The sequence below is a fragment of the Blennius ocellaris genome (genome assembly GCF_963422515.1).
Source record: "Blennius ocellaris genome assembly, chromosome: 22".
Classification (NCBI taxonomy): domain Eukaryota; kingdom Metazoa; phylum Chordata; class Actinopteri; order Blenniiformes; family Blenniidae; genus Blennius; species Blennius ocellaris.
The window spans coordinates 803,396-827,413 of NC_137671.1; the positions used below are offsets into that span (position 1 = coordinate 803,396).

A 24,018-nucleotide genomic window follows, 5' to 3' on the forward strand; every position below is an offset into this window, starting at 1 on the left:
GACAGTGAATCTTATCCAGGTGATCTCTGGAGAGGAGAGGAGAGGAGGAGGGGGAGGAGAGAGGAGGAGATGAGGAGGGGAGGAGGAGGGGAGATGAGGAGGGGAGGAGAGGAAGGGAGAGGAAAGACAGAGAGATACTGGGTGGGGAGATACATACAATACCCTTGTTAGTGCTATATATATATATATATATATATATATATATATATATATATATATATTTAGAATACAGTAGTCACAGTGATCCAAATATTTTCCAGCTGCCATGAGATGAAACCAGCCTGAGCAACAACAGAGCAAAAACCTAAACAATCACAACAATAATAAGAAAAACAAAAGGACACAAAACAAAGAACAAGAAGAATGAAAACAACATGATTTTGATAATTGACAGAACAATAGCAGGAAATTAGAAAAGCTTAAACCTAACTTGTTAAAAATAAAAGCCTTTAAACATAGTTTTTCTGTGTTGATACGCGAAGAAAACGTCTATTTTCCACAAGCTGAAGATGTAAACAGTAGTAATCTATTACAAAAGTCTAACGACGTTGTTTTACTCCTCAGTTGCCACATGACGATAGTGATCGGGTTCGAGGGAAGCGCCAATAAGATCGGCATCGGGATCATCAGGGACGGCGAAGTCCTGTCCAACCCCCGGCGGACCTACATCACGCCTCCGGGCCAAGGCAAGGCGGGCAAGGCGGGCAAGGCTCAGAGCATTAGCACCCCACCAGGGGGAATCTCACCGCCGGTTTCTCTCCTCAGGCTTCATGCCGAGCGACACGGCGAAGCACCACCGCGCCGTCATCCTCACCGTCCTGCAGGAGGCGCTGGAGGAGGCGAGGCTCCGGCCGGACGACATCGACTGTGTGGCGTACACCAAAGGTAAGGACGAGCCGGGAACACAAGTGTGTAGGGTCCTCCTGGCATGGTCTGCCTGAGGGAGTGTCAAAATAAAAGACTGACGTGTAGTGTCTGCCTGTGGGACTGTCAAAATAAAAGACTGATGTGTAGTGTCTGCCTGTGGGACTGTCAAAATAAAAGACTGATGTGTAGTGTCTGCCTGTGGGACTGTCAAAATAAAAGACTGATGTGTAGTGTCTGCCTGTGGGACTGTCAAAATAAAAGACTGATGTGTAGTGTCTGCCTGTGGGACTGTCAAAATAAAAGACTGATGTGTAGTGTCCTCCTGGCATGGGCTGCCTATGGGACTGTCAAAATAAAAGACATGTGTAGTGTCCTCCTGGCATGGTCTGCATATAGGACTGTCAAAGTAAAAGACTGATGTGTGGTGTCTGCCTGTGTGATTGTCAAAGTAAAAGACTGATGTGTAGTGTCTGCCTGTGGGACTGTCAAAATAAAAGACTGACGTGTAGTGTCCTCCTGGCATGGGCTGCCTATGGGACTGTCAAAATAAAAGACTGATGTGTAGTGTCCTCCTGGCATGGTCTGCATATAGGAGTGTCAAAATAAAAGACTGACGTGTAGTGTTCTCCTGGCATGGGCTGCCTATGGGACTGTCAAAATAAAAGACTGATGTGTAGTGTCCTCCTGGCATGGTCTGCATATAGGAGTGTCAAAGTAAAAGACTGATGTGTAGTGTCTGCCTGTGGGACTGTCAAAATAAAAGACTGACGTGTAGTGTCCTCCTGGCTTGGCCCGCATGGGGGACTGTCAAAATAAAAGACTGACGTGTAGTGTCTTCCTGTGGGACTGTCAAAATAAAATGTGTCTGGGTGTAGTTTTCAGTGGAAACGGGACCAAATGGCTCTTTGAGCATTAAAGGTTGCCGAAATCAAATTTGATTGATGATTGATTGTTTGTTTGTTTGTTTGTTTGTTTGTTTGTTTGTGTGTACCCTGGGCCTCCGGCGGTCCTGCAGGTCCCGGTATGGGCGCCCCCCTGGTGACGGTGGCCCTGGTGGCCCGCACGGTGGCCCAGCTGTGGGGGAAGCCCCTGGTGGGGGTGAACCACTGCGTGGGCCACATCGAGATGGGACGTATGGTCACGCGGGCCAGCAACCCTACGGTGCTGTACGTCAGCGGCGGCAACACGCAGGTCATCGCCTACTCAGAGCGGCGCTACCGCATCTTCGGAGAGACCATCGACATCGCCGTGGGCAACTGCCTGGACCGCTTCGCCAGGGTCCTCAAGGTCGCTGTCCTCGTCTGTCCCCGTCCTCGTCCTCGTCTGTCTCCGTCCTCGGAGAGGAGATGAGAGGAGGGGAGAGGAGAGGAGGAGAGAAGAGAGGAGAGGAGGGGAGGAGGAGAGGAGAGGGGAGGGGAGGAGAGGAGGGGAGGGGAGGGGAGAGGAGGAGAGGAGACGAGAGGAGAGGAGGAGAGGAGAGGGGAGGGGAGGAGAGGAGAGGAGGGGAGGAGAGGAAGAGGGGAGGAGAGGAGAGGAGGGGAGGAGAGAGGAGGGGTGGAAGAGGGGAGGAGAGGAGAGGGGAGGGGAGGAGAGGAGAGGGGAGGGGAGAGGAGGGGAGGAAGAGGGAAGGGGAGGAGAGAGGAGAGGAGGGGAGGGGAGGGGAGGGGAGGGGAGGGGAGGAGAGGAGAGGGGAGAGGAGGGGAGGGGAGGAGAGGAGAGGAGGAGAGGAGAGGGGAGGAGAGGAGAGGGGAGGGGAGGAGAGGAGAGGGGAGAGGAGAGGAGGGGAGGGGAGAGGAGGAGGGGAGGGGAGAGGAGAGAAGAGGGGAGGAGAGGAGAGGAGAGGGGAGGGGAGGAGAGGAGAGGAGGAGACGAGAGAAGAGGAGAGGGGAGAGGAGGGGAGGGGAGAGGAGAGGAGGAGGAGAAGAGGAGACAAGAGGAGGAGATAAGGGTGGGAGAGGAGGAGAGGAGGAGTTTTGTATGAAGTCCCTCACAGTTGTTCAGGTTCAGAGTTTCTCCTCCTCCAATCAGAATCATGTTCATGAACAGTCTGGTTGTAGATCTAGAAGTTCTAGAACTTTCTTGTGACCCTCAGATCTCCAACGACCCCAGTCCAGGCTACAACATCGAGCAGATGGCGAAGAGGTGAGCGGGAGCGCCGCAGCGGCGTCACGTCCTAAAGCCCCCCCCCCCCCCCGTTAACCCTCTACTTCCTGCCACCAGGGGGAGCCGCTACGTGGAGCTGCCCTACGCCGTGAAGGGTATGGACGTCTCCTTCTCCGGGATCCTGTCCTACATCGAGGTCTGGTCGCCGTGGCGCCGAGGGGGGGGTGTGGTTCCCACGGCGACGGCGGCCTGACCTCTGTTCCTCCCGCAGGACGCCGCCCACAAGATGCTGAGCTCCGGTCAGTCTACCGCCGAGGATCTATGCTTCTCGCTGCAGGTACGGCTCGACGCTCTGTCAACAGTAAATAACAACAACCTGCAGTGACCAGGAGGCGGCGCTGCGCCGCCGCTTTCCCCGCAGGAGACGCTGTTCGCCATGCTGGTGGAGATCACCGAGAGAGCCATGGCTCACTGCGGCTCGCAGGAAGTCCTCATTGTGGGCGGAGTCGGATGTGAGTTCGCCTGAGAGGCTCCGCCCCCTCCACTGGGTCTCCATGGTTACTGCTCTGGTTTTAGTTTGTAGTGGTCAGGTAGTGAAACGTGTTCAGATTCCTCAGCAGGGAAAGTGGGAGGAGCTTCTTCATGTCAACTTTAGTAAACCAATAGAAAACTAGTACTTTGTGACAACTGGTGTCATTAAATGTGTTTGTGGAGATTCAGACATGGAAACTTGGTTTAATGTCTGGAACCGAACCAGACGTGTCTCTGTGGGGGACAGGGGACATGTCTCTGGTGGACAGATAACCAGGTGACATGTCTCTCTGGTAACCAGGTAACCAGCGCCTGCAGGAGATGATGGGCTTGATGTGTGAAGAGAGACGAGCAAAACTCTTCGCTACAGACGAACGGTAAACTTCCTTTTTTATTTACCAGGAAAGTTTCTCTTTCTTTTCCCAGGAAATGTGAAAGTTTCTCTTTCTTTTGCCAGGAAATTGGAAATTTTCTCTTTCTTTTCCCAGGAAAGTTGAAATTTTCTCTTTCTTTTCCAAAGAAAGTTGAAAGTTTCTCTTTCTTTTCCCAGGAAATGTGAGTTTCTCTTTCTTTTCCCAGGAAAGTTGAAAATTTCTCTCCCTTTTGCCAGGAAAGTTGAAAATGTCTCTTCCTTTTGCCAGGAAAGTTGAACGTTTCACTTTCTTTTCCCAGGAAATGTTAAAGTTTCTCTTTCTTTTCCCAGGAAAGTTGAACATTTCTTTCTTTTCCCAGGAAAGTTGAAAGTTGCTCTTTCTTTTCCCAGGAAAGTTGAAAGTTGCTCTTTCTTTTCCCAGGAAAGTTGAAAATTTCACTTTCTTTTCCCAGGAAAGTTGAAAGTTGCTCTTTCTTTTCCCAGGAAAGTTGAAAATTTCACTTTCTTTTGCCAGGAAAGTTGAAAATGTCTCTTCCTTTTGCCAGGAAAGTTGAACGTTTCACTTTCTTTTCCCAGGAAATGTTAAAGTTTCTCTTTCTTTTCCCAGGAAAGTTGAACATTTCTTTCTTTTCCCAGGAAAGTTGAAAGTTGCTCTTTCTTTTCCCAGGAAAGTTGAAAATTTCACTTTCTTTCCCAGGAAAGTTGAAAGTTGCTCTTTCTTTTCCCAGGAAAGTTGAAAATTTCACTTTCTTTTGCCAGGAAAGTTGAAAGTTTCACTTTCTTTTGCCAGGAAAGTTGAAAATTTCTCTTCCTTTTCCCAGGAAAGTTGAAAATTTCACTTTCTTTTCCCAGGAAAGTGGAAAATTTCTCTTTCTTTTGCCAGGAAAGTGGAAAATTTCTCTTTCTTTTGCCAGGAATGTTGAAAGTTTCACTTTCTTTTCCCAGGAAAGTTGAAAATTTCACTTTCTTTTGCCAGGAAAGTTGAAAGTTTCACTTTTCCCAGGAAAGTTGAAAATTTCACTTTCTTTTGCCAGGAAAGTTGAAAGTTTCACTTTCTTTTGCCAGGAAAGTTGAAAATTTCTCTTCCTTTTCCCAGGAAAGTTGAAAATTTCTCTTCCTTTTCCCAGGAAAGTGGAAAATTTCACTTTCTTTTCCCAGGAAAGTGGAAAGTTGCTCTTTCTTTTCCCAGGAAAGTTGAAAGTTGCTCTTTCTTTTCCCAGGAAAGTTGAAAATTTCACTTTCTTTTCCCAGGAAAGTTGAAAGTTGCTCTTTCTTTTCCCAGGAAAGTTGAAAATTTCACTTTCTTTTCCCAGGAAAGTTGAAAATTTCTCTCCCTTTTGCCAGGAAAGTTGAAAATGTCTCTTCCTTTTGCCAGGAAAGTTGAACGTTTCACTTTCTTTTCCCAGGAAATGTTAGTTTCTCTTTCTTTTCCCAGGAAAGTTGAACATTTCTTTCTTTTCCCAGGAAAGTTGAAAGTTGCTCTTTCTTTTCCCAGGAAAGTTGAAAGTTGCTCTTTCTTTTCCCAGGAAAGTTGAAAATTTCACTTTCTTTTCCCAGGAAAGTTGAAAGTTGCTCTTTCTTTTCCCAGGAAAGTTGAAAATTTCACTTTCTTTTGCCAGGAAAGTTGAAAGTTTCACTTTCTTTTGCCAGGAAAGTTGAAAATTTCTCTTCCTTTTCCCAGGAAAGTTGAAAATTTCACTTTCTTTTCCCAGGAAAGTGGAAAATTTCTCTTTCTTTTGCCAGGAAAGTGGAAAATTTCTCTTTCTTTTGCCAGGAATGTTGAAAGTTTCACTTTCTTTTGCCAGGAATGTTGAAAGTTTCACTTTCTTTTCCCAGGAAAGTTGAAAATTTCACTTTCTTTTGCCAGGAAAGTTGAAAGTTTCACTTTCTTTTGCCAGGAAAGTTGAAAGTTTCACTTTCTTTTGCCAGGAAAGTTGAAAATTTCTCTTCCTTTTCCCAGGAAAGTGGAAAATTTCACTTTCTTTTCCCAGGAAAGTGGAAAATGTCTTTCTTTTCCCAGGAAAGTGGAAAATTTCTCTTTCTTTTGCCAGGAAAGTTGAAAGTTGCTCTTTCTTTTCCCAGGAAAGTTGAAAGTTGCTCTTCCTTTTCCCAGGAAAGTTGAAAATTTCTCTTTCTTTTCCCAGGAAAGTTGAAAGTTTCTCTCTCACACAAGTTTCAGGATGGAGAGTTGAACCACTGGAACGTTTAGTTTTCTACCAAACTGCAAACATTTGCTTTAGTTTCATACAAAAACTCTTTCAAATAAATAAATAAACAACCTCTGAACCGTCGTCACGACGACGACATTCATGATTTCATTAACCCTTGGCAGGTTCTGCATCGACAACGGGGCGATGATCGCCCAGGCGGGCTGGGAGATGTTCCGCTCGGGTCACGTGACGCCGCTGGACGAGTCGTGGATCACCCAGAGGTGACGAGACGGCGAGACGACGCCCCGGCGTCTCGTCTCAGAGACGGACTAACGTCTGTCTGTCCTCTGGTTCTTGTTGAAGGTTCAGGACGGACGAGGTGGACGTGACCTGGAGGGACTGAACCCCACATCCTGGCGCTCTGCCAGCTTTTGGTTTTTCACTGAAGAGAAATCTGAATTCTTCCATTTTGTTTTTTAAATAAAGTTTCTAAATAAAGACGACCACCGTCTCTTCTCAAGTTCATTTTTTATTAACCAATACTGCTCTTACATTCCTCCTCCAGTGTAATCTTTACTTTTTTCAATAAATTCCTTTTTTTCTTTTCAAAATCAACATACGGAACAACGTGACATCCCTCATGGACTGATGAGCAACATTCACGCTTTCTTTTCCCAGGAAATGTGAAAGTTTCTTTTTCCCAGAAAAGTTGAAAGTTTCTCTTTCTTTTGCCAGAAAAGTTGACATTTTCTCTTTCTTTTCCCGGGAAATGTGAAAGTTTCTCTTTCTTTTACAAGAAATGTTAAAGTTTCTCTTTCTTTTCCCAGGAAAGTTGAAATTTTCTTTCTTTTCCCATGAAAGTTGAAAATTTCTCTTTCTTTTACCAGGAAATGTGAAAGTTTCTCTTTCTTTTGCCAGAAAAGTTGACATTTTCTCTTTCTTTTCCCGGGAAATGTGAAAGTTTCTCTTTCTTTTACAAGAAATGTTAAAGTTTCTCTTTCTTTTCCCAGGAAAGTTGAAATTTTCTCTTTCTTTTCCCAGGAAAGTTGAAAATTTCTCTTTCTTTTACCAGAAAAGTTGAACTTTTCACTTTCTTTTCCCAGGAAAGTTGAAAGTTTCTCTTTCTTTTCCCGGGAAAGTTGAAAGTTTCTCTTTCTTTTACCAGGAAAGGTGAAATTTTCACTTTCTTTTACCAGGAAAGGTGAAATTTTCACTTTCTTTTATCAGGAAAGGTGAAATTTTCACTTTCTTTTCCCTGAATATTTCCATGAGTTTGTTTTCTAAATAAAGACGACCACCGTCTCTTCTCAAGTTCATTTTTTATTAACCAATACTGCTCTTACATTCCTCCTCCAGTGTAATCTTTACTTTTTTCAATAAATTCCTTTTTTTCTTTTCAAAATCAACATACGGAACAACGTGACATCCCTCATGGACTGATGAGCAACATTCACGCTTTCTTTTCCCAGGAAATGTGAAAGTTTCTTTTTCCCAGAAAAGTTGAAAGTTTCTCTTTCTTTTGCCAGAAAAGTTGACATTTTCTCTTTCTTTTCCCGGGAAATGTGAAAGTTTCTCTTTCTTTTACAAGAAATGTTAAAGTTTCTCTTTCTTTTCCCAGGAAAGTTGAACTTTTCACTTTCTTTTCCCAGGAAAGTTGAAAGTTTCTCTTTCTTTTCCCGGGAAAGTTGAAAGTTTCTCTTTCTTTTACCAGGAAAGGTGAAATTTTCACTTTCTTTTCCCGGGAAAGTTGAAAGTTTCTCTTTCTTTTACCAGGAAAGGTGAAATTTTCACTTTCTTTTCCCTGAATATTTCCATGAGTTTGTTTTCTAAATAAAGACGACCACCGTCTCTTCTCAAGTTCATTTTTTATTAACCAATACTGCTCTTACATTCCTCCTCCAGTGTAATCTTTACTTTTTTCAATAAATTCTTTTTTTTCTTTTAAAAATCAACATACGGAACAACGTGACATCCCTCATGGACTGATGAGCAACATTCACTCTTTCTTTTCCCAGGAAAGTTGAGCGTTTCACTTTCTTTTGCCAGGAAAGTTGAAAGTTTCTTTCTTTTCCCGGGAAAGTTGAAATTTTCTCTTTCTTTTACCAGGAAAGGTGAAATTTTCTTTTTCTTTTCCCGAGAAATGTGAAAGTTTCTCTTTCTTTCTTTCTCTTCCCGGGAAAGTTGAAATTTTCACTTTCTTTTACCGGGAAAGTTGCAATTTTCTCTCTCTTCCCGGGAAAGTTGCAATTTTCTCTCTCTTCCTGGGAAAGTTGAAATTTTCACTTTCTTTTACCGGGAAAGTTGCAATTTTCTCTCTCTTCCCGGGAAAGTTGCAATTTTCTCTCTTTTCCCGGGAAAGTTGAAAGCTTCACTTTCTTTTCCCTGAATATTTCCATGAGTTTGTTTTCTAAATAAAGACGACCACCGTCTCTTCTCAAGTTCATTTTTTATTAACCAATACTGCTCTTACATTCCTCCTCCAGTGTAATCTTTACTTTATTCAATAAATTCTTTTTTTTCTTTTAAAAATCAACATACGGAACAACGTGACATCCCTCATGGACTGATGAGCAACATTCACCCGGGCGGGAGCGAGACGAAAGGTGAAACTCAAGCAGGTCGAGACTTTCTGGTTTAGAATCAAACAAAACAAAAACAACAAGGAAAAAAAAAAAAAGAGGAGGGCAGAACGAATCACTTCTTCTTCTTGTCGCTCTGGCAGATTGGTCACGAGTGAACAAAGTGCTTGATTGACGCTCGTTACCATGGCGACGCCCATAAAAAAAAAACCTCTCAAAAACAAAACGGGGAAAAACACAAGTTTACAGCTCCGGGGAGGTTTTTTCGTAAAAAGAAAGAGAACGGGCTAAAATGAGAATGGAGAGACGACGAAGACGAAGGTGAAGAAGAAGAAGACAGGTCTGATTAATTAAGGCAGGCTTTTCAATAAGGCGTTAAAAAAGTCCATTGCTGTAAGATTCTCAGAGGAAGTTAGTCCAAAGTGTCTCAGTGTGGCTTTGTGAAGACATCATCCTGAGTGCAGTGTGTGTGTGTGTGTGTGTGTGTGTGTGTGTGTGTCTGCTTTGGGTTCTCCGTGCTGCTAGGCCGGGTTCTCCTGCGCCTCCTTGTACCAGACGACCCGTTTGGAATCTGGAGGAGGAGAAGAAAGGAGGCGGAGGTGAAGAGAAGCAGCGGATATAAGCCACGCCCCCCCCAACGTCACCAGGAAGCGAAATAGGGGAAGCCAGAGTTACGTGATGCACCTGAACGCATCACCAGGGAATCAAGTTTGTCCTCAAGTCGTCGTTTCCAAACATTGACAGTCCGTCTGGGGTTTTGCAAGAAACGTATCAGTCCTGGACAAACTTTCTAAAAACGCACGGCTGCTTTGTTTAAAAAAGTTGCGCCATGGAAGCAATTCCAGCTGTTTGTTCTTAAAGGTTTTACTTTAAAAGTGCAACGGCAACTGTAGACACACGCAGAATAGAACAAACCCTGTTGGGTGACGGAACCTCGTTTACTTTTTCTATGAATTTGAACTCTCGAGGACAATAAAGCTGCACTTTTGACAGAATATGTGACGTCGGCATCGTTTTTAAATCACGGAGAGAAAAAACTAAAACCAACAACAAGAAACGAGACGTCCAAGTTTTCTTAAAATAAACCAGATGATTGTTTCCACCAGCCAGTAAAAGTAAAAACTAAACAATTGCTACTGAAACAAAGACAAAGACGCGTTGAATTTGTCCTCAAGACGTCGTCGGAAGACGACGTCTTGAGGACAAATTTAACGCGTCTTTGTCTTCAGACATCGACAGTCCGTCTGGTTTTTTTAATAAACTTATCAGTCCTGGACAAACTTCCTAAAAACGTACGGCTGCTTTGTTGTGACGATCATCAGAGAAGTTAAAAAAAAAAGTTGCATCATGGAAGCAAGAGCAGATCAAAGTGGATTGAGTTGTTTGATCTTTAAGATTTGACTTTAACAAAGTGTCGTATTGCATGTTATTGCCAGTAAAAGGTGCTTGAACTCACCTTTTCTCTGTCTGTTACAAACGGCGTTGAACTCTGAGGGAAAGAGGAAGAAGAAGTTTTTAAAAAAAAAAACAACAAACGGGACATTTGGCGTTTGGCCAGTAAAAACCCGCCGCTCACCTCTGCTGTGATAATTCAAGGCCTCCACTAGGTGGCGACAGCTGAGCAGCAGCTTCCCGTTGCTCTCCTCCACCTCGGCGCGTGTGACAGGGGGGGTGGAGGAGGTGGAGGTAGCGGGCGGCTGGGGGTCCGCCGGGTGCGTAGCGTCCGTTGGCGGGGGGGCGTTGGGGGCGGGGCCCTCGGGGGCCGGCCGGGCCTCGCTGATGAAGCTCAGGCCCCACTGGTTCTGTAGCAGCACGCCGATGGCGGGGCGGCGGCGGCGGTCCTCCTCCTCCTCCTCCTCCTCCTCCTCCAGCGCCCCCCCGGACGCCCCCGCCTTCACCTTGGAGGCGTAGCTCACGGCCGGCTGCAGCTTGGCGGGGCTGTCCTGCACCGGGAAGGCCGGCGGCGGCTTGAGCAGCGAGAGGCCGTCCTCCACCCACCGCTCCTTAGGCCCCGCCCCCCTCTGGGCGGCGGCGCCGCGCCCCGCCCCCTTCTGGCGGAGGCCCGGGCGCCCCTTGTGCTGCTGCTGGCCCTTGCGCTCCTTCTCCCGGCGGAAGCCGAAGGCGTGCGGGTGGCCGGGCGCCGCTGGGTCGCCGCCGCCGTCGGGCGAGAGCTGGCGGGGCGGCTGGTCGCTTCCGGAGAGGCAGACTCCGCCTCCTCCTCCTCCTCCTCCTCCGCCGCAGTTGCCGGAGCCCGGGGAAAGGCGGCGGTTGCGGATGTGGGGCTCGGAGTTGGCGGCGGACACGAGAACGGCGGGGTCGCAGAGGCTGTCGGGCTCACACACGGCGTTGCTGGATTCCCATGTACCTGCAAGGGGGGGGGATTCAGATTAAATTAGATTAAATGTACTTAAACCAGATTAAATGTGATTAAACCATATTAAATGTACTGAAACCAGATCAAATGTACATTAAACCAGATCAAATGTACATTAAACCAGATTAAATGTGATTAAACCATATTAAATGTACTGAAACCAGATCAAATGTACATTAAACCAGATTAAATGTACATTAAACCAGATTAAATGTAGATTAAACCAGATTAAATGTACTCAAACCAGATCAAATGTACATTAAACCAGATTAAATGTGATTAAACCATATTAAATGTCATAAAACCATATTAAATGTACTTAAACCAGATCAAATGTACATTAAACCACATTAAACCATATCAAATGTAATTAAACAGATCAAATGTACATTAAACCAGATTAAATGTGATTAAACCATATTAAATGTACTGAAACCAGATCAAATGTACATTAAACCAGATTAAATGTACATTAAACCAGATTAAACGTAGATTAAACCAGATTAAATGTACTGAAACCAGATCAAATGTACATTAAACCAGATCAAATGTACATTAAACCAGATTAAATGTACTCAAACCAGATCAAATGTACATTAAACCAGATCAAATGTACATTAAACCAGATTAAATGTACATTAAACCAGATTAAATGTAGATTAAACCAGATTAAATGTACTCAAACCAGATCAAATGTACTGAAACCAGATCAAATGTACATTAAACCAGATTAAATGTACATTAAACCAGATTAAATGTACTCAAACCAGATCAAATGTACATTAAACCAGATTAAATGTACATTAAACCAGATCAAATGTACATTAAACCAGATTAAATGTACATTAAACCAGATTAAATGTAGATTAAACCAGATTAAATGTACTCAAACCAGATCAAATGTACATTAAACCAGATTAAATGTAGATTAAACCAGATTAAATGTACATTAAACCAGACTAAATGATGATATCATGTGTATATGTGTAAGTGAGACTGTCAGAGTTGCTAAGAATTAAAGTTTCCTAGAAGATTCCACAGGAACTGCTTGTGGAACAGTGGGGGGTCGTGATACAAAAACTGCAATTTCTTAAAATTTAGGAAAAAATTAATAAAAACGCGAATGGCCTCTTGTCACAAACGTGTTTTCTGAGGAATACCTGGAATATGAAGATATTAGAAGTCTTTATTTTAAAGATTTTGAAGAATAACAACCCGGTATGTTGCCAAAACGCCTTGATTTGAATTGGGGTCATTTTTGAGCCCACTTGTGGAAGAGGGTAGGAACTGGCAGGTTGGGCATCAAAGGGTTAAGACAATGAATGTAACAAGTACATTTCTCCTTTGTGAGATCAAAGGGCTCATCTTGTCTTATCTTATCTTATCAACTGGACGCTGTCAGTAGTTCTGTGACTTAAATGGACGTAAACACCGACTGAAGACCCCGAAATGAGAGCGTGTCCTTTCAAAACAAGGCTCGGGGGCTCCGGGGGGGTCGAGCCCGCTGCTGTTTGACCACAAGGAACCATTTTGTCTCCAGGTTTTTAAGTCGTTTGACACAGACGCTTCCTGACGGGATTAAAAAAACAAAACAACCCCCAAAAAAAAGCAGCGACGTGGAAGAAGCGTATTAATAGATCGAACACGTTGGACGCGAGGCGGCCTGCCGGAGAAAGTCCGCTTCTTTACACTTCCAGCGACGCCCGGCGATTCCGCCTCCCGGGAGAAACTCACCGACCGGCACAGACGCACCGTCCGCGGGGGGGATCAATGAGATTAAGCGGCGCCCGTCGGGACGCTTCGACGCGCTCCGCGGCTAACAACAGTGATGCTAACCGGCATTAGCATACGATTAGCAGCGTCACGCAACTCGACGCTCGCGGCGACTCGAGCGCAAAATACGGGCGAAACGACCCGAGACGGCCGCTGTCGTCGAAGGAAAACGAGTTTTTTTTCAACGTCCAGACCGCGTCGCGGTGGTGGAAGGGGGGAGGGAGGGAGGGAGGGAGGGGGGTGCTAGCTGGCATGCTAAGCCAAAGTTTCGTAACCGTCCATTCAAAGCGGCGAGCCGTTAGCACGGATGCTAACCACCGCGCGCGCAGACGCCCGGCGGCCGCAGCGCGAGGAGGCGCCCCGGTGGGACTCACCTGTTTTGATATGCATGTCTTTCTGCTGGAAGTGTCGCGGGAGACGGACCGTCGCTTAACTTTTGTTTACAGGGAATGACGGAGTCTGCTGCTGCTGCCACCACCCGGAAGCGACACCACCATGTGGGTGGGACCGGAAGTGCCCGCGAGATAAGCGGTCCGGCGGGAAACCGAGACTGGAGGAGGGAGGGAGGGAGGGAGGAGGGAATGTTTGAATTTCAAAATGTGGTGACTGAGCGGTGACCACGTGGCAGCAAGCGACAGGAGGGGGAATTTAAACAATAAAGGTCTTTTCCAGACAAGTCGTTTTACGAGGTTGTCCTTTTTTTTCCCTTCCAGATTTAAACGTGCAACAAATGCAAAACTGAAGTCATACTTTAAGAATGAACAACAAAAAGTTTGCTGGATTTTTGTCATCCATCCATCTTCACCTCCAATTCCAATATAACAGAGTTAAGTCAGTTATCACTGTTTATTTCAGACAGAGGATTTCATTGTTTGTCTTGTGTCTCTGATCAGCTAAACTTCAAAGTAAATCCTGCAAAGGATAAGAGTTCTCTAACCTATTTTAGTTTTATTTTTAATTTGACACATGTACATATACATTTTATATTGTTGTTGTACCTTTTCTCCTGTACAGCACTTTGTGATTTTATCTCTGAAAAGCGCTTTATAAATAAACTTTACTTACATACTTACTATTTTTATGTTAAACTCTTGCAAAGCCTTGATTTACAGAGTTAGAATATGTGACTAGTTAGTTTTCACTCGTCTTCTAATCACACACTTTGTTCTCTTCACTCACATGAATCTGTTTTCCTGGCTCTTTTGATCCTTTGTTCTCCGACAGGAGTACAAATGATTTGTCAGCCTTACTTCTGGATTGTTCTGTAGGTTTATCAAAACATCTTCTCACGAGTCGTTGAGTTTGTCTCCCTCTTCTGGACAATCGGCGGAATAGAAACAAGCACAAGTGTCATTTAAATTAAAGATATTGGAGTCTGAATATTACAAACACCATCATTTATTAAACACAGAGCCGAGATCTCACTGAAATACGTTTATGTGGAGATTGTAGCCATTTTGTAGCCATTTTCTATAGTAAGAGAAAATATAGACGTAGGATTTGTGCCACAACAAAGAGAAACTCCAGGAATCGGTTGTTTCGTGGCCCCGGAACTAAAACGTGTTTAAACCCAAACAAAGCTAATCTGAGCTCTTTGAAGTTTTTCTGTTCCGACGTCACTCCGGATCAAAGAGAATTGAGCAGATCAGGATTGAGTCTGGTCTTTAAGGGAATCGTCCCCCAGGTGTGTTCGCTCGTGTCTCCTGAGGCGTGTGGAGGTGGAGAAGCTCTTCTCGCAGGCGCGGCAGCGGTAAGGCTTCTCGCCGGTGTGCGTGCGGACGTGCGCGCCGAGGTCGGAGGAGCAGCGGAACCTGCGCTCGCAGCGGGCGCAGGGGTACGGCCGCTCCCCGGTGTGCACGCGCCGGTGCAGCCGCAGCTCGCCGGAGGTGAGGAAGGCCTTGCCGCACTGCGCGCACCGGTGCGGCCGCTCCCCGGTGTGCGTCAGGTCGTGGCGCACCAGCGAGGCCGACTTGGCGAAGGCCTTGCCGCAGCGCGCGCAGCGGAACGGCCGCTCGCCCGCGTGCGCGGCGAGGTGCTCGCCCTGTGCGCGCTTCGTCTTGAAGCTCTTGTCGCAGCGGGGGCAGGCGAAGGGCCGCGCGCCGCTGTGGCTGCGCCGGTGCCGCGTCAGCTCGCCGCGCGTCAGGAACGCCTTGCCGCAGGCGGCGCACGGGTACGGCCGCTCCCCCGTGTGCGTCCGCTCGTGGCGGGTGAGTCCGGCCCGCTGCGCGAAGCTCTTGTCGCAGCGGGGGCACCGGTGCGGGCGCCGGCCGCCGTGCGTCAGCAGGTGGCGGCTCAGGACCTGCGGCCGCGCGAAGCTCTTGCCGCACACCGGGCAGGGGTAGGGGCGCTCCGGCGCGTGGGTCCACCGGTGCTTGTTCAGGAGCCACACGTGCGTGAAGCTCTTGCCGCACTCGCAGGCGAACGGCCGCTCGCCGCTGTGCTTCATCTGGTGCCTCCTCAGGTCCGACGCGCGGCCGTACGTCTTCTCGCACTGCGGACACTTGTACCGACGCCTTGCCGCCGCCGCCGTGACGTGCGTCCGCCGGTGCCTCAGCCGCTCCAGGATGCTACCGAAGCTCTCGCCGCATTTCTGGCACTTGTACCCAGAGGCCTCCTCCTCCTCCTGCACCTCCTCCTCCTCCTGCACCACCTCCTCCTCCGCCGCCACCTCCTCCTCCTCCTCCGCCACCACCTCCTCCTCCGCCGCCACCACCTCCTCGGTGGGCAGGTCCAGCGGCGGGTTGCCGGCGTGGCCGCAGGCGCCGCGCCGGCAGTGCAGCCTCAGCAGCCCCACCTGCGTGAAGCGGCGGCCGCACCGCGAGCACAGGTAGGGCCGCTCGCCGGTGTGGACGCGCCGGTGCCTGGTGAGGTCCCAGGGGTTCCTGAAGCCCCGCCCACAGTCCCGGCAGGCGTACGGACGCTCGTCCGTGTGCGTCCTCTGGTGGCGCGTCACGTCGGAGGCGCGGGTGAACGCCTTGCCGCACTGCGGGCAGGCGTGCGGGTCGGGACGCTCGTGGACGGGGAAGGGCCGCGGGAACTCGGGCCGCCGGGGGGGCTTCTTCCTCTTCCTCCCTCCGCCCCGCCCCTCCCCCTCCCCCTCCCCCTCCTCTTCCTCCTCCTCCTCCTCAGGGTGGCTGCGCTGGATGTGCTGCAGCAGGAAGGACTCCTGCAGGTGGAAGAAGGGACACTGGGGGCAGGTGAAGACCTGCGTGGAGACCTCCACCCTGGAACCTGGACACAACGAGTCACAGCATGAGGCCCGATTCTCTCTCTCCACCTTCATCCCTCCGTCAACCTTCATCCCTCTCTCCACCTTCATCCCTCCGTCAACCTTCATCCCTCCGTCAACCTTCATCCCTCCGTCAACCTTCATCCCTCTCTCCACCTTCATCCCTCCGTCAACCTTCATCCCTCCGTCAACCTTCATCCCTCCGTCAACCTTCATCCCTCTCTCCACCTTCATCCCTCCATCTCTCCACCTTCATCCCTCCATCTCTCCACCTTCATCCCTCCGTCAACCTTCATCCCTCCGTCAACCTTCATCCCTCTCTCCACCTTCATCCCTCCATCTCTCCACCTTCATCCCTCCGTCAACCTTCATCCCTCTCTCCACCTTCATCCCTCCATCTCTCCACCTTCATCCCTCCGTCAACCTTCATCCCTCTCTCCACCTTCATCCCTCCATCTCTCCACCTTCATCCCTCCATCTCTCCACCTTCATCCCTCCGTCAACCTTCATCCCTCCATCAACCTTCATCCCTCCGTCTCACAACCACAATAGTCAGAAGCTTAAACGTAATTAAACTAGATTAAATGTAGATTAAACCAGATTAAATGTATTTTAAACCAGACTAAATGTAGATTAAACCAGATTAAATGTAGATCAAACCAGATTAAATGTAATTAAACCTGATTAAATGTAGATTAAATCAGCTGCAGTGATTTGCAATAAGCGTTAATCTTTAAAGAGCCAATCCCTGGATTGTACAAATTTACATTTTAGAGTCAAGAATTCATCTAATCAACACTGAAAGTCCATAAAGCAGCTGGAGACACGATCCACCACATCAGTACCGCCTGGTTCAGGCTTCAGACCACCAACACGTATGATCACCAGTGTTTATCCAGAAGCAGACGCTCTAATCCAACAGAGACTTCAGATGATTGTTTCACCTTGGGCGCCGAGGCTCTGCAGGCTGGTGTGGTGCTGCAGGAGGGACCGCAGGTCGTCGGGGTCGGCGAGCGCCTGCAGGCAGTCGGCGAGGACGGAGGGCGCCGAGGTCAGCCACGACACCGTCTGGACAAACAAGACGGTCATGTGATCAGCTCGTACAGAGACGACATCGAGAAACATCTGGCGGCAAGAATGGATTCACCATTACGACTCATAGCTTTATGTAAGGAGACAATTTAGAAATAGAAACTCAACATATTTACTTTGACCAGTGTTCAAATGTTCTGGTTTGTTGCTGCAATACAGTAAAAACACCAGTTTGATCATTGTGATCGACGTGTCACAGTTTTTCTAGACTCAGAATCCTGATTGAACGTCTGCAGATTCAATTTAAAGTCCCAGTGACATGAAGGTTCCACCTCCAGAACACTTCTAGAACGTTTTCCTGCTAACTGGCTGAAGGTCAAATGTTAAAACACGGCAATCTGAGAGAAAACAGCCGATAAACGGCGCTATTTCCTCTGCTGGGCGGAGCTTCTGACAATAACAGAGTGACATCACGAGTTGTGCACACGCCCAAGTTGTGTTTACATTATGGAGGATCAGAGTTTTGACCACGAAGAGGCTGAATTGAACCAGATTTCATCATCATGGTCATTTCAAACCCAGTGATTGGTGAAGAAGACACAGAACGGGAGGTTTCGTCTACCAGCCGCCTGAGCTAGCGGCTCCCGCTAGCCGCTAACTGCTAGCTGCTCCCGCCGCGCAAGCTCCTTTTCTCCTCTCTGGTCTCTTCCAGGCTCAATCTTCCATCAAGGCTCGTAAAAACTGTAAAAACACTGTAAAAACGTGGATATTTAAGAGGAAACAAGCCGATATAAACACAACAGATCCAGATCTGCACAACTCGTGACGTCACACATAGGCTCCGCCCACGAAGAAGAAGGATTCCCCCGACTTCCTCGGCTGGAGATTCAAAATTCAAATAACTTTGTTACGCGACAACAGTGGAGGGGCAGAGTCGGAGGAACCTTACAAGTAGAACCACAACTATCGTGTAGTGTTTTATGTTTCACTGGGACTTTAAAACCTGTTTTATTTTGAAGCCTCAGCAGTCAATAACCGTTGACGTGATCTCTCAAGTCCTTCGCTTCCTGCAGCGACGATCAGCTGCTTTAATTCTTCAACAGAATCATGAAGGACGAAGTCCAGATGTTTGTTTTTCTCTTACATCTCACCTACTCTCCATTAAGCTCGTCTCCACTGTCGCCATGGCGACCATTAAAGTGTCCCACCTGTCCGAGGTCCGGCACCGGCAGCAGGCGCTCCAGCTTGGACAGGAACTCCCAGACCAGCAGCTGCATGTCGGCGTCGTAGCCGAGCCCGTATTCGGTGGGGAAAACCTCCTGAAGGGGGGGCGGAGGAGGAGGAGGAGGGGGTGTTACCGGCTGCAGCGGGGGGAGGGGGGGGGGGGGGGGACTGCACCTGCCTGGTAGAAGTGCTCCCTCTCTGCCGGGTCCTTCAGGAGCGTCTGGGCCAGCTCCACGAAGATGGCCTCCTCTGCGTCCACCTCTGCATCTCCGCTCTGGAGGAGCACAACTCTGAGTTACGTGATGCACCTGAACGCATCACCAGGGTCTCAGCAGAAAGCACAATATTCCCTAAACCAGTGTTTTTCAACCTTTTTGAGCCGAGACAAACTTTATTCTTTGGACAAATCTGGAGTCACACCTCCACCTGAACATGTTAAAAAGTTAAACTCTGCAGCCTCTATTAACAATATAAAGTCTTTCTCATCAAAGACATCAAAGTCTTTCTCGTCACAGTTTTATCAACAGGAATCCAGTAAATCCAGAAAGCAAGGACTTTTTTTTAATAGTGCCTCCCTCAGTGTGAAACCTGGACCTGATGGATGAAGAGCTGAGATCCTGGTTTTCAAAAACTTCTCCATCACTGTCACTGACACAGTACTTTGATACAAGATGGTAGCAGGAGGTGGAGATGAACCACACTGACGTCTGTCACTTTACATTTCACCGGCAAAGTTCTGTGCTGCCCTCTAGTGGTGAAGAGTATTGTAGTGATCACGGAGGTGGTCGCTGCAGTGCATGATGGGAGTTCAGGTTATGTGTTGCCGGAGGTTATTGAGGGTTGTTGTGTTGTGTCCAAGTTTTCTTAAAATAAATCAGATTATTTGTTCCACCAGCCAGTAAAGGTCTATTTCCACTAACCCTTACACCACCGCGGGGGGGGGGTCAACACCTCCTGCTGGGCCGGAGGAGGAGTCGAGCGACGTCCACTTACTCCTGCGTGTCCCGGGGGGCGGATCCTCTCCAGGTGGGGCTGCACCGTCACGTGATTGGCCGTCTCCTGGTTCCTGCAGAGCTCCAGAACCACCTGGCGGAGAACAAACGCTCAGTCGGGGACCGAGACGACTCCGCCGGTCATCGCCGTGGCGACGTCTCACCTTTGCCCGCAGGCGGAGCAGCAGCTTCCCCCGCTGCCCGGGGCTCAGCAGGCCCGGCACGGCGGCCGTCACCAGCGTCACGAAGCGGTCCAGACTCCCGTAGTCCGGCACGTCCCGGCGCTGCGCCACCTGCCACATGGCGGCCGACAGCAGCCGCAGCGGCGGGACCAGCAGCCGCAGCGACGACAGCGGCAGGAAGACGTCTGCAGGGAGGACAGGCAGGCGGCGTCACTCGTCCAGGGGGGACGGACACGTCAAGGCTCAAGGCTCAAGGCTCAAGGTGTTTTATTTGTCGTTTCAACAGTAAAAAGAACAGGTTTCACAGTGTAATGAAATTCCTACTTTGCCGTGTACCCTGGAGCCGACATGCATAAATAAATAAGTATATACACGAGAAAATAGAATAAAATAACAGTAAAATAACAGAGCAGTGCAAAATATTAGTCAGAAAGTGAGATGTGCATTGTCAAAGTCCAAGTCAGCTTTATTGTCAAGTGTGCTAATATGCATGACGTACAGCACAGATGACATTCCAGTCCTCTCAGACCCGCAGTGCAAAAAGGCATGTAGCAATATATTAAAAATATATACAACATATAATCATATAGACAGTAAAATGACAAAGTATGCGTATAAAATAGAATAAATAGACAGTGACAGTCTATTGGTACAATTTGCATTGTGTGCAATTGTACAGATTAAATGTAAACATGTTCAGAAGTCTGATGGCGACGGGGAAGAAAGAGTTTTGCAATTTGTTCGGTAAAATTTCCAGATGAGCTTTAAAGCTGGTTTTTTTTAGAAGGTTCTACTCCACTAAATCTTTACATTTCAGTGTTTTTAGTCGTCTAAATAAAGGATCAGTATGGTCTCTGTAACCACGTCCACTAGACTCTAATCGCTCTTTTCTGCAGAAGAAAAATTGGATTAATGTGTTTTACAGGCTTTTCCCCACACTTCAATACAACAGGTCAGATATGGAACAATCAATGAGTTATACAACAAAAACAAAGCATCTTATTGAGAGAATCTTTGACTCTATGCAACACAGCTGTTATTTGGGATTCCTTTACTTTGACATTATTAATATGTGATTTTCCATGTCAAATGTTCATCAATCATAATACCTAGGAACTTAATCTCACGTGCCCTTTGGATTTCTAAATATAAAACTCTGAGTAATGTGTCTTGGTAAATCTTCCCTATTTGTTTTTCTAACGACGCGCCAACAGTTCAGGGTCGAGTTTGACAAACTAAACAATGTTAAGAAGCAGAAAACGACTGACGAGTGAAGGTTTGTCAGTCAATATTCACTTTTGTAGAACAAAACCGTTTCAGAACCGACAAGAAGTTATGAATGAAGGCGTGAATCAAGAGACTCCCTGGGTGTGAATGATGCACTGATATAAGATGATGAATGGATGAAGCTTTATATTTAAATGTCTGGAAACAAGAGGAGCTCAAAACAGATGAAAAACAACCACATTAGTGCAACGTGAAGGACGTGAAGCAGCAACAGACTAATAAAGAAGAGGCAGAATGAATTAGAGACGCTTTCCTGCACAAACATTTCACTTTAACACGGTTTGTTCTGCAGAGTTCACTTAATATAACTAATATGAATGAGGTGCAGCAATGTAACAGTGACGTCACAAAGCAGCGACAGGTAGAGGTTAATAAGAATATAAAACATTCAGATACTGAACATTACGTTTGCAGACTTTTAAAGCTTTCCGTCGTGTTTTAGCCGCCGTTAGCTCGATGCTAATCGGGAAACACTCACCCGCGCTCTCCGCCGGACAGCGACTTTCCATCACGGAGGTTAATTCATTCACTTTTACGATGTAAACAAACCTGCAACGTGGAAGCTAACGTTAGCATTTAGCTCGCAGACGAGCGGAACGTCATGACTTCCGGTCTTCAAAATACAACCGACAATGGATTTCCGGTTTTCAAAACAAAAGCACCCAATTACAGACTGAGGTGCAGCAATGTAACAGTGACGTTACAAAGCAGCGACAGGTAAAGGTTAATAAGAATATAAAACATTCAGATACTGACCATTACGTTTGCAGACTTTTAAAGCTCCTCGCGAGACTAAACTTTCCGCTCCGTCGTGTTTTAGCCGCTGTTAGCTCGATGCTAATCGGGAAACACGATGTAAACAAACTCGCAGAAGAGCGGAAGGTCATGACTTCCGGTCTCCAAAATACGACCGACAACGGATTTCCGGTTTTGAAAACAAAAGCACCCAATTACAGACTGAGGTGCAGCAATGTAACAGTGACGTTACAAGGCAGTGACAGGTGAAGGTTAATAAGAATATAAAACATTACATTTGCAGACTTTTAAAGCCCCTCGTGAGACTAAACTTTCCGCTCCGTCGTGTTTTAGCCGCTGTTAGCTCGATGCTAACCGGGAAACACGATGTAAACAAACCTGCAGTGGAAGCTAACGTTAGAATTTAGCTCGCAGACGAGCGGAACGACATGACTTCCGGTCTTCAAAATACAACCGACAAACGGATTTCCCGGTTTACAAAACAAAAGCACCCAATTACGCTGAAAAAGCTGTTTATTATCCATGTGTTCAGAATTGACTGCATGATTCCGGATGCAGCTGAAAAACCGGTGTTTGATTCAATATAAGAAATATAACGTTGAACAGAAAAAAGAGTGAGTCTGTATTATTAAACTTTCAAGGTTAAAGCAACGATTATATTGCATGTAGTTAACAAATAAATACATAAATCAATGTAGTCATGTTGGAAATGAGTCACAATTTACCTCCAGATCATGTCGTCAGTCTTGATAAATTTTAGAGCTTAAAAATGCCCACTGAGAAAATACGTGATCTTCCAGAATAAGAGAAATAATTTCAGCTTTTTTATAATGAAATGGTCAATTTTTACACTTTATTATTTGTACATTTGTATAAAGTGCATAAATTAATGTTTGTCACGTGAGAGAACAAATCATCTGCTGCTGTGTTTTACTTTGTGGAGAAACAGGAAGCACACAATAAAAAAATCAAACAGTGAAAACACTGAGCACATCTTATTTACCTGCTTCACAGTGAAAACAGTCACATTTTGCTTTCTTTTTTTTTTTTTTGGTTCATGTTAATGTCAATAAAAACACCACGGCCGCTCTTCGTCAATCCATCATCACCATTTCAGTCTCCAGCTTCACGTCACAGCGGGAGAAACGTCTCTGGTTCCAGAATCTGAAGCGGTGGAGGCGAGTGATGATGTCATCAACGTGGCGTCAGGTTCAGTCAAAGTCGGGTCAGCTCTCCCGGCAGGGCGGCGGCGGGTCATCGGGGCTCCGGGGCCTCTGGAGAATCAGTCAACAAACCACAAGGTTCTATACAACAGCACGTGTTGGGATGTTCCATCATCTGAGCCAGAGAGACAGCAAAATAAAAGAAACCCAATATGGAGCCCTGAGGACCCACAAGTAACGTTCTTATGCTCCTGTTCATAATCGCCTGGATAGTCTCCGTCCTGCAGGTAAGATTTAAACAATTTAGTGCAGAAGCAGAGAATAAATCCAGGTCCTATAAACTCCTGCATCATCCGCAGAACTATGATAATAAATAACCACACTAACAACGTGTGTTAAGATTGTGGTTTTAAGTTATTCATAAAGGCGAGAGTTACAGGGAGACGTTAGGTTTATGGACCGATGTAATCTGTCACAAGGTTTAACTATCATAACTTTAATAATGCCTGAGTGCTAATGTGAATAACTTTAAGAATGCCTGAGTACTAATGTGGAATAACAATAATAACTTTAATAATAATAACTTTAATAATGTCTGAGTACTAATGTGGAATAACAATAATAACTTTAATAATAATAACTTTAATAATGTCTGAGTACTAATGTGGAATAATAACTTTAATAATGTCTGAGTACTAATGTGGAATAACAATAATAACTTTAATAATGTCTGAGTACTAATGTGGAATAACAATAATAACTTTAATAATGACTGAGTACTAATGTGGAATAACAATAATAACTTTAATAATGTCTGAGTACTAATGTGGAATAACAATAATAACTTTAATAATGTCTGAGTACTAATGTGGAATAACAATAATAATTGCAGAGTTATGTAGCTCGCGTGTTAGCCGCTCCGCTAGCCGCCCGGCTAGCCTTCTGCGAACTCACCCGTTTTACGGGACGATGAAATACATGACGAGGAAAAACACGACGTCCAGGAGGATGAAGAGCCAGAAGTCGAACCAGTAGGAATGTTCCGGTAAAGAGACCGAGGGCTCCCTTGGATTTCAACTTTCGCAGGTCTTCCTCTGACTCGGAGTTCATCTTTCGGTCAGCTGACGCGCCCACTTCCGCCTCTTCTTCTTCTTCTACGCTTGATTTACGAGTGGAATCAACGTCACGGGGAATACCGGACCTGTTACCGCCATCTAGTGGACACATTTATTCACTGCACCCGCCTTACGGACACTGATGGGGAAAATAAAGGGATTTAATTACAATAATCTAATAGAAACGTTTGAAATAATATACGCACATATTTCTTATATTATTCATTGTTAGAACATTAAAAAGTCAGGAATATTGGTAGTTACTTGTTTGCAATAAACATTCAGCAG

At 46.5% G+C, this 24,018-nt stretch overlaps 3 protein-coding genes and 1 long non-coding RNA gene across 4 annotated transcripts; 1 reads left to right on the forward strand and 3 right to left on the reverse strand.

The window, feature by feature from the left end:
• The first annotated feature begins 486 nt into the window (after positions 1–486).
• Positions 487–6,527, forward strand: osgep (O-sialoglycoprotein endopeptidase). The gene is made up of 10 exons (XM_080518357.1): positions 487–686; positions 766–885; positions 1,883–2,154; positions 2,960–3,009; positions 3,088–3,166; positions 3,242–3,307; positions 3,392–3,482; positions 3,803–3,878; positions 6,207–6,305; positions 6,388–6,527. The coding sequence occupies exons 1-10, from the start codon at positions 572–574 to the stop codon at positions 6,425–6,427; spliced, it is 1,008 nt and encodes a 335-aa protein (XP_080374483.1). The 5' UTR covers positions 487–571; the 3' UTR covers positions 6,428–6,527.
• A 664-nt stretch (positions 6,528–7,191) lies between these two features.
• LOC308146497 (uncharacterized protein) lies at positions 7,192–13,252 on the reverse strand. The gene is made up of 4 exons (XM_080518366.1): positions 13,125–13,252; positions 10,180–10,968; positions 10,060–10,092; positions 7,192–9,174 (listed from the first exon to the last, which is right to left on the reverse strand). Exons 1-4 carry the CDS (start codon positions 13,138–13,140, stop codon positions 9,125–9,127), a joined length of 888 nt encoding a protein of 295 aa, XP_080374492.1. The 5' UTR covers positions 13,141–13,252; the 3' UTR covers positions 7,192–9,124.
• Positions 13,253–14,395: 1,143 nt separating this feature from the next.
• LOC308146614 (uncharacterized protein) lies at positions 14,396–21,205 on the reverse strand (the record flags this gene model as incomplete). Its single annotated transcript, XM_080518517.1, has 8 exons — positions 14,396–15,340; positions 15,440–15,981; positions 16,924–17,047; positions 18,220–18,330; positions 18,414–18,509; positions 19,229–19,321; positions 19,392–19,594; positions 21,175–21,205. The coding sequence occupies 8 exons, from the start codon at positions 21,203–21,205 to the stop codon at positions 14,396–14,398; spliced, it is 2,145 nt and encodes a 714-aa protein (XP_080374643.1).
• A 742-nt stretch (positions 21,206–21,947) lies between these two features.
• Positions 21,948–23,740, reverse strand: LOC308146503. Its single transcript, XR_013937112.1, has 2 exons — positions 23,570–23,740; positions 21,948–22,726 (listed from the first exon to the last, which is right to left on the reverse strand). It is a non-coding gene; the product is annotated as an uncharacterized lncRNA (long non-coding RNA).
• Positions 23,741–24,018: the final 278 nt, after the last annotated feature.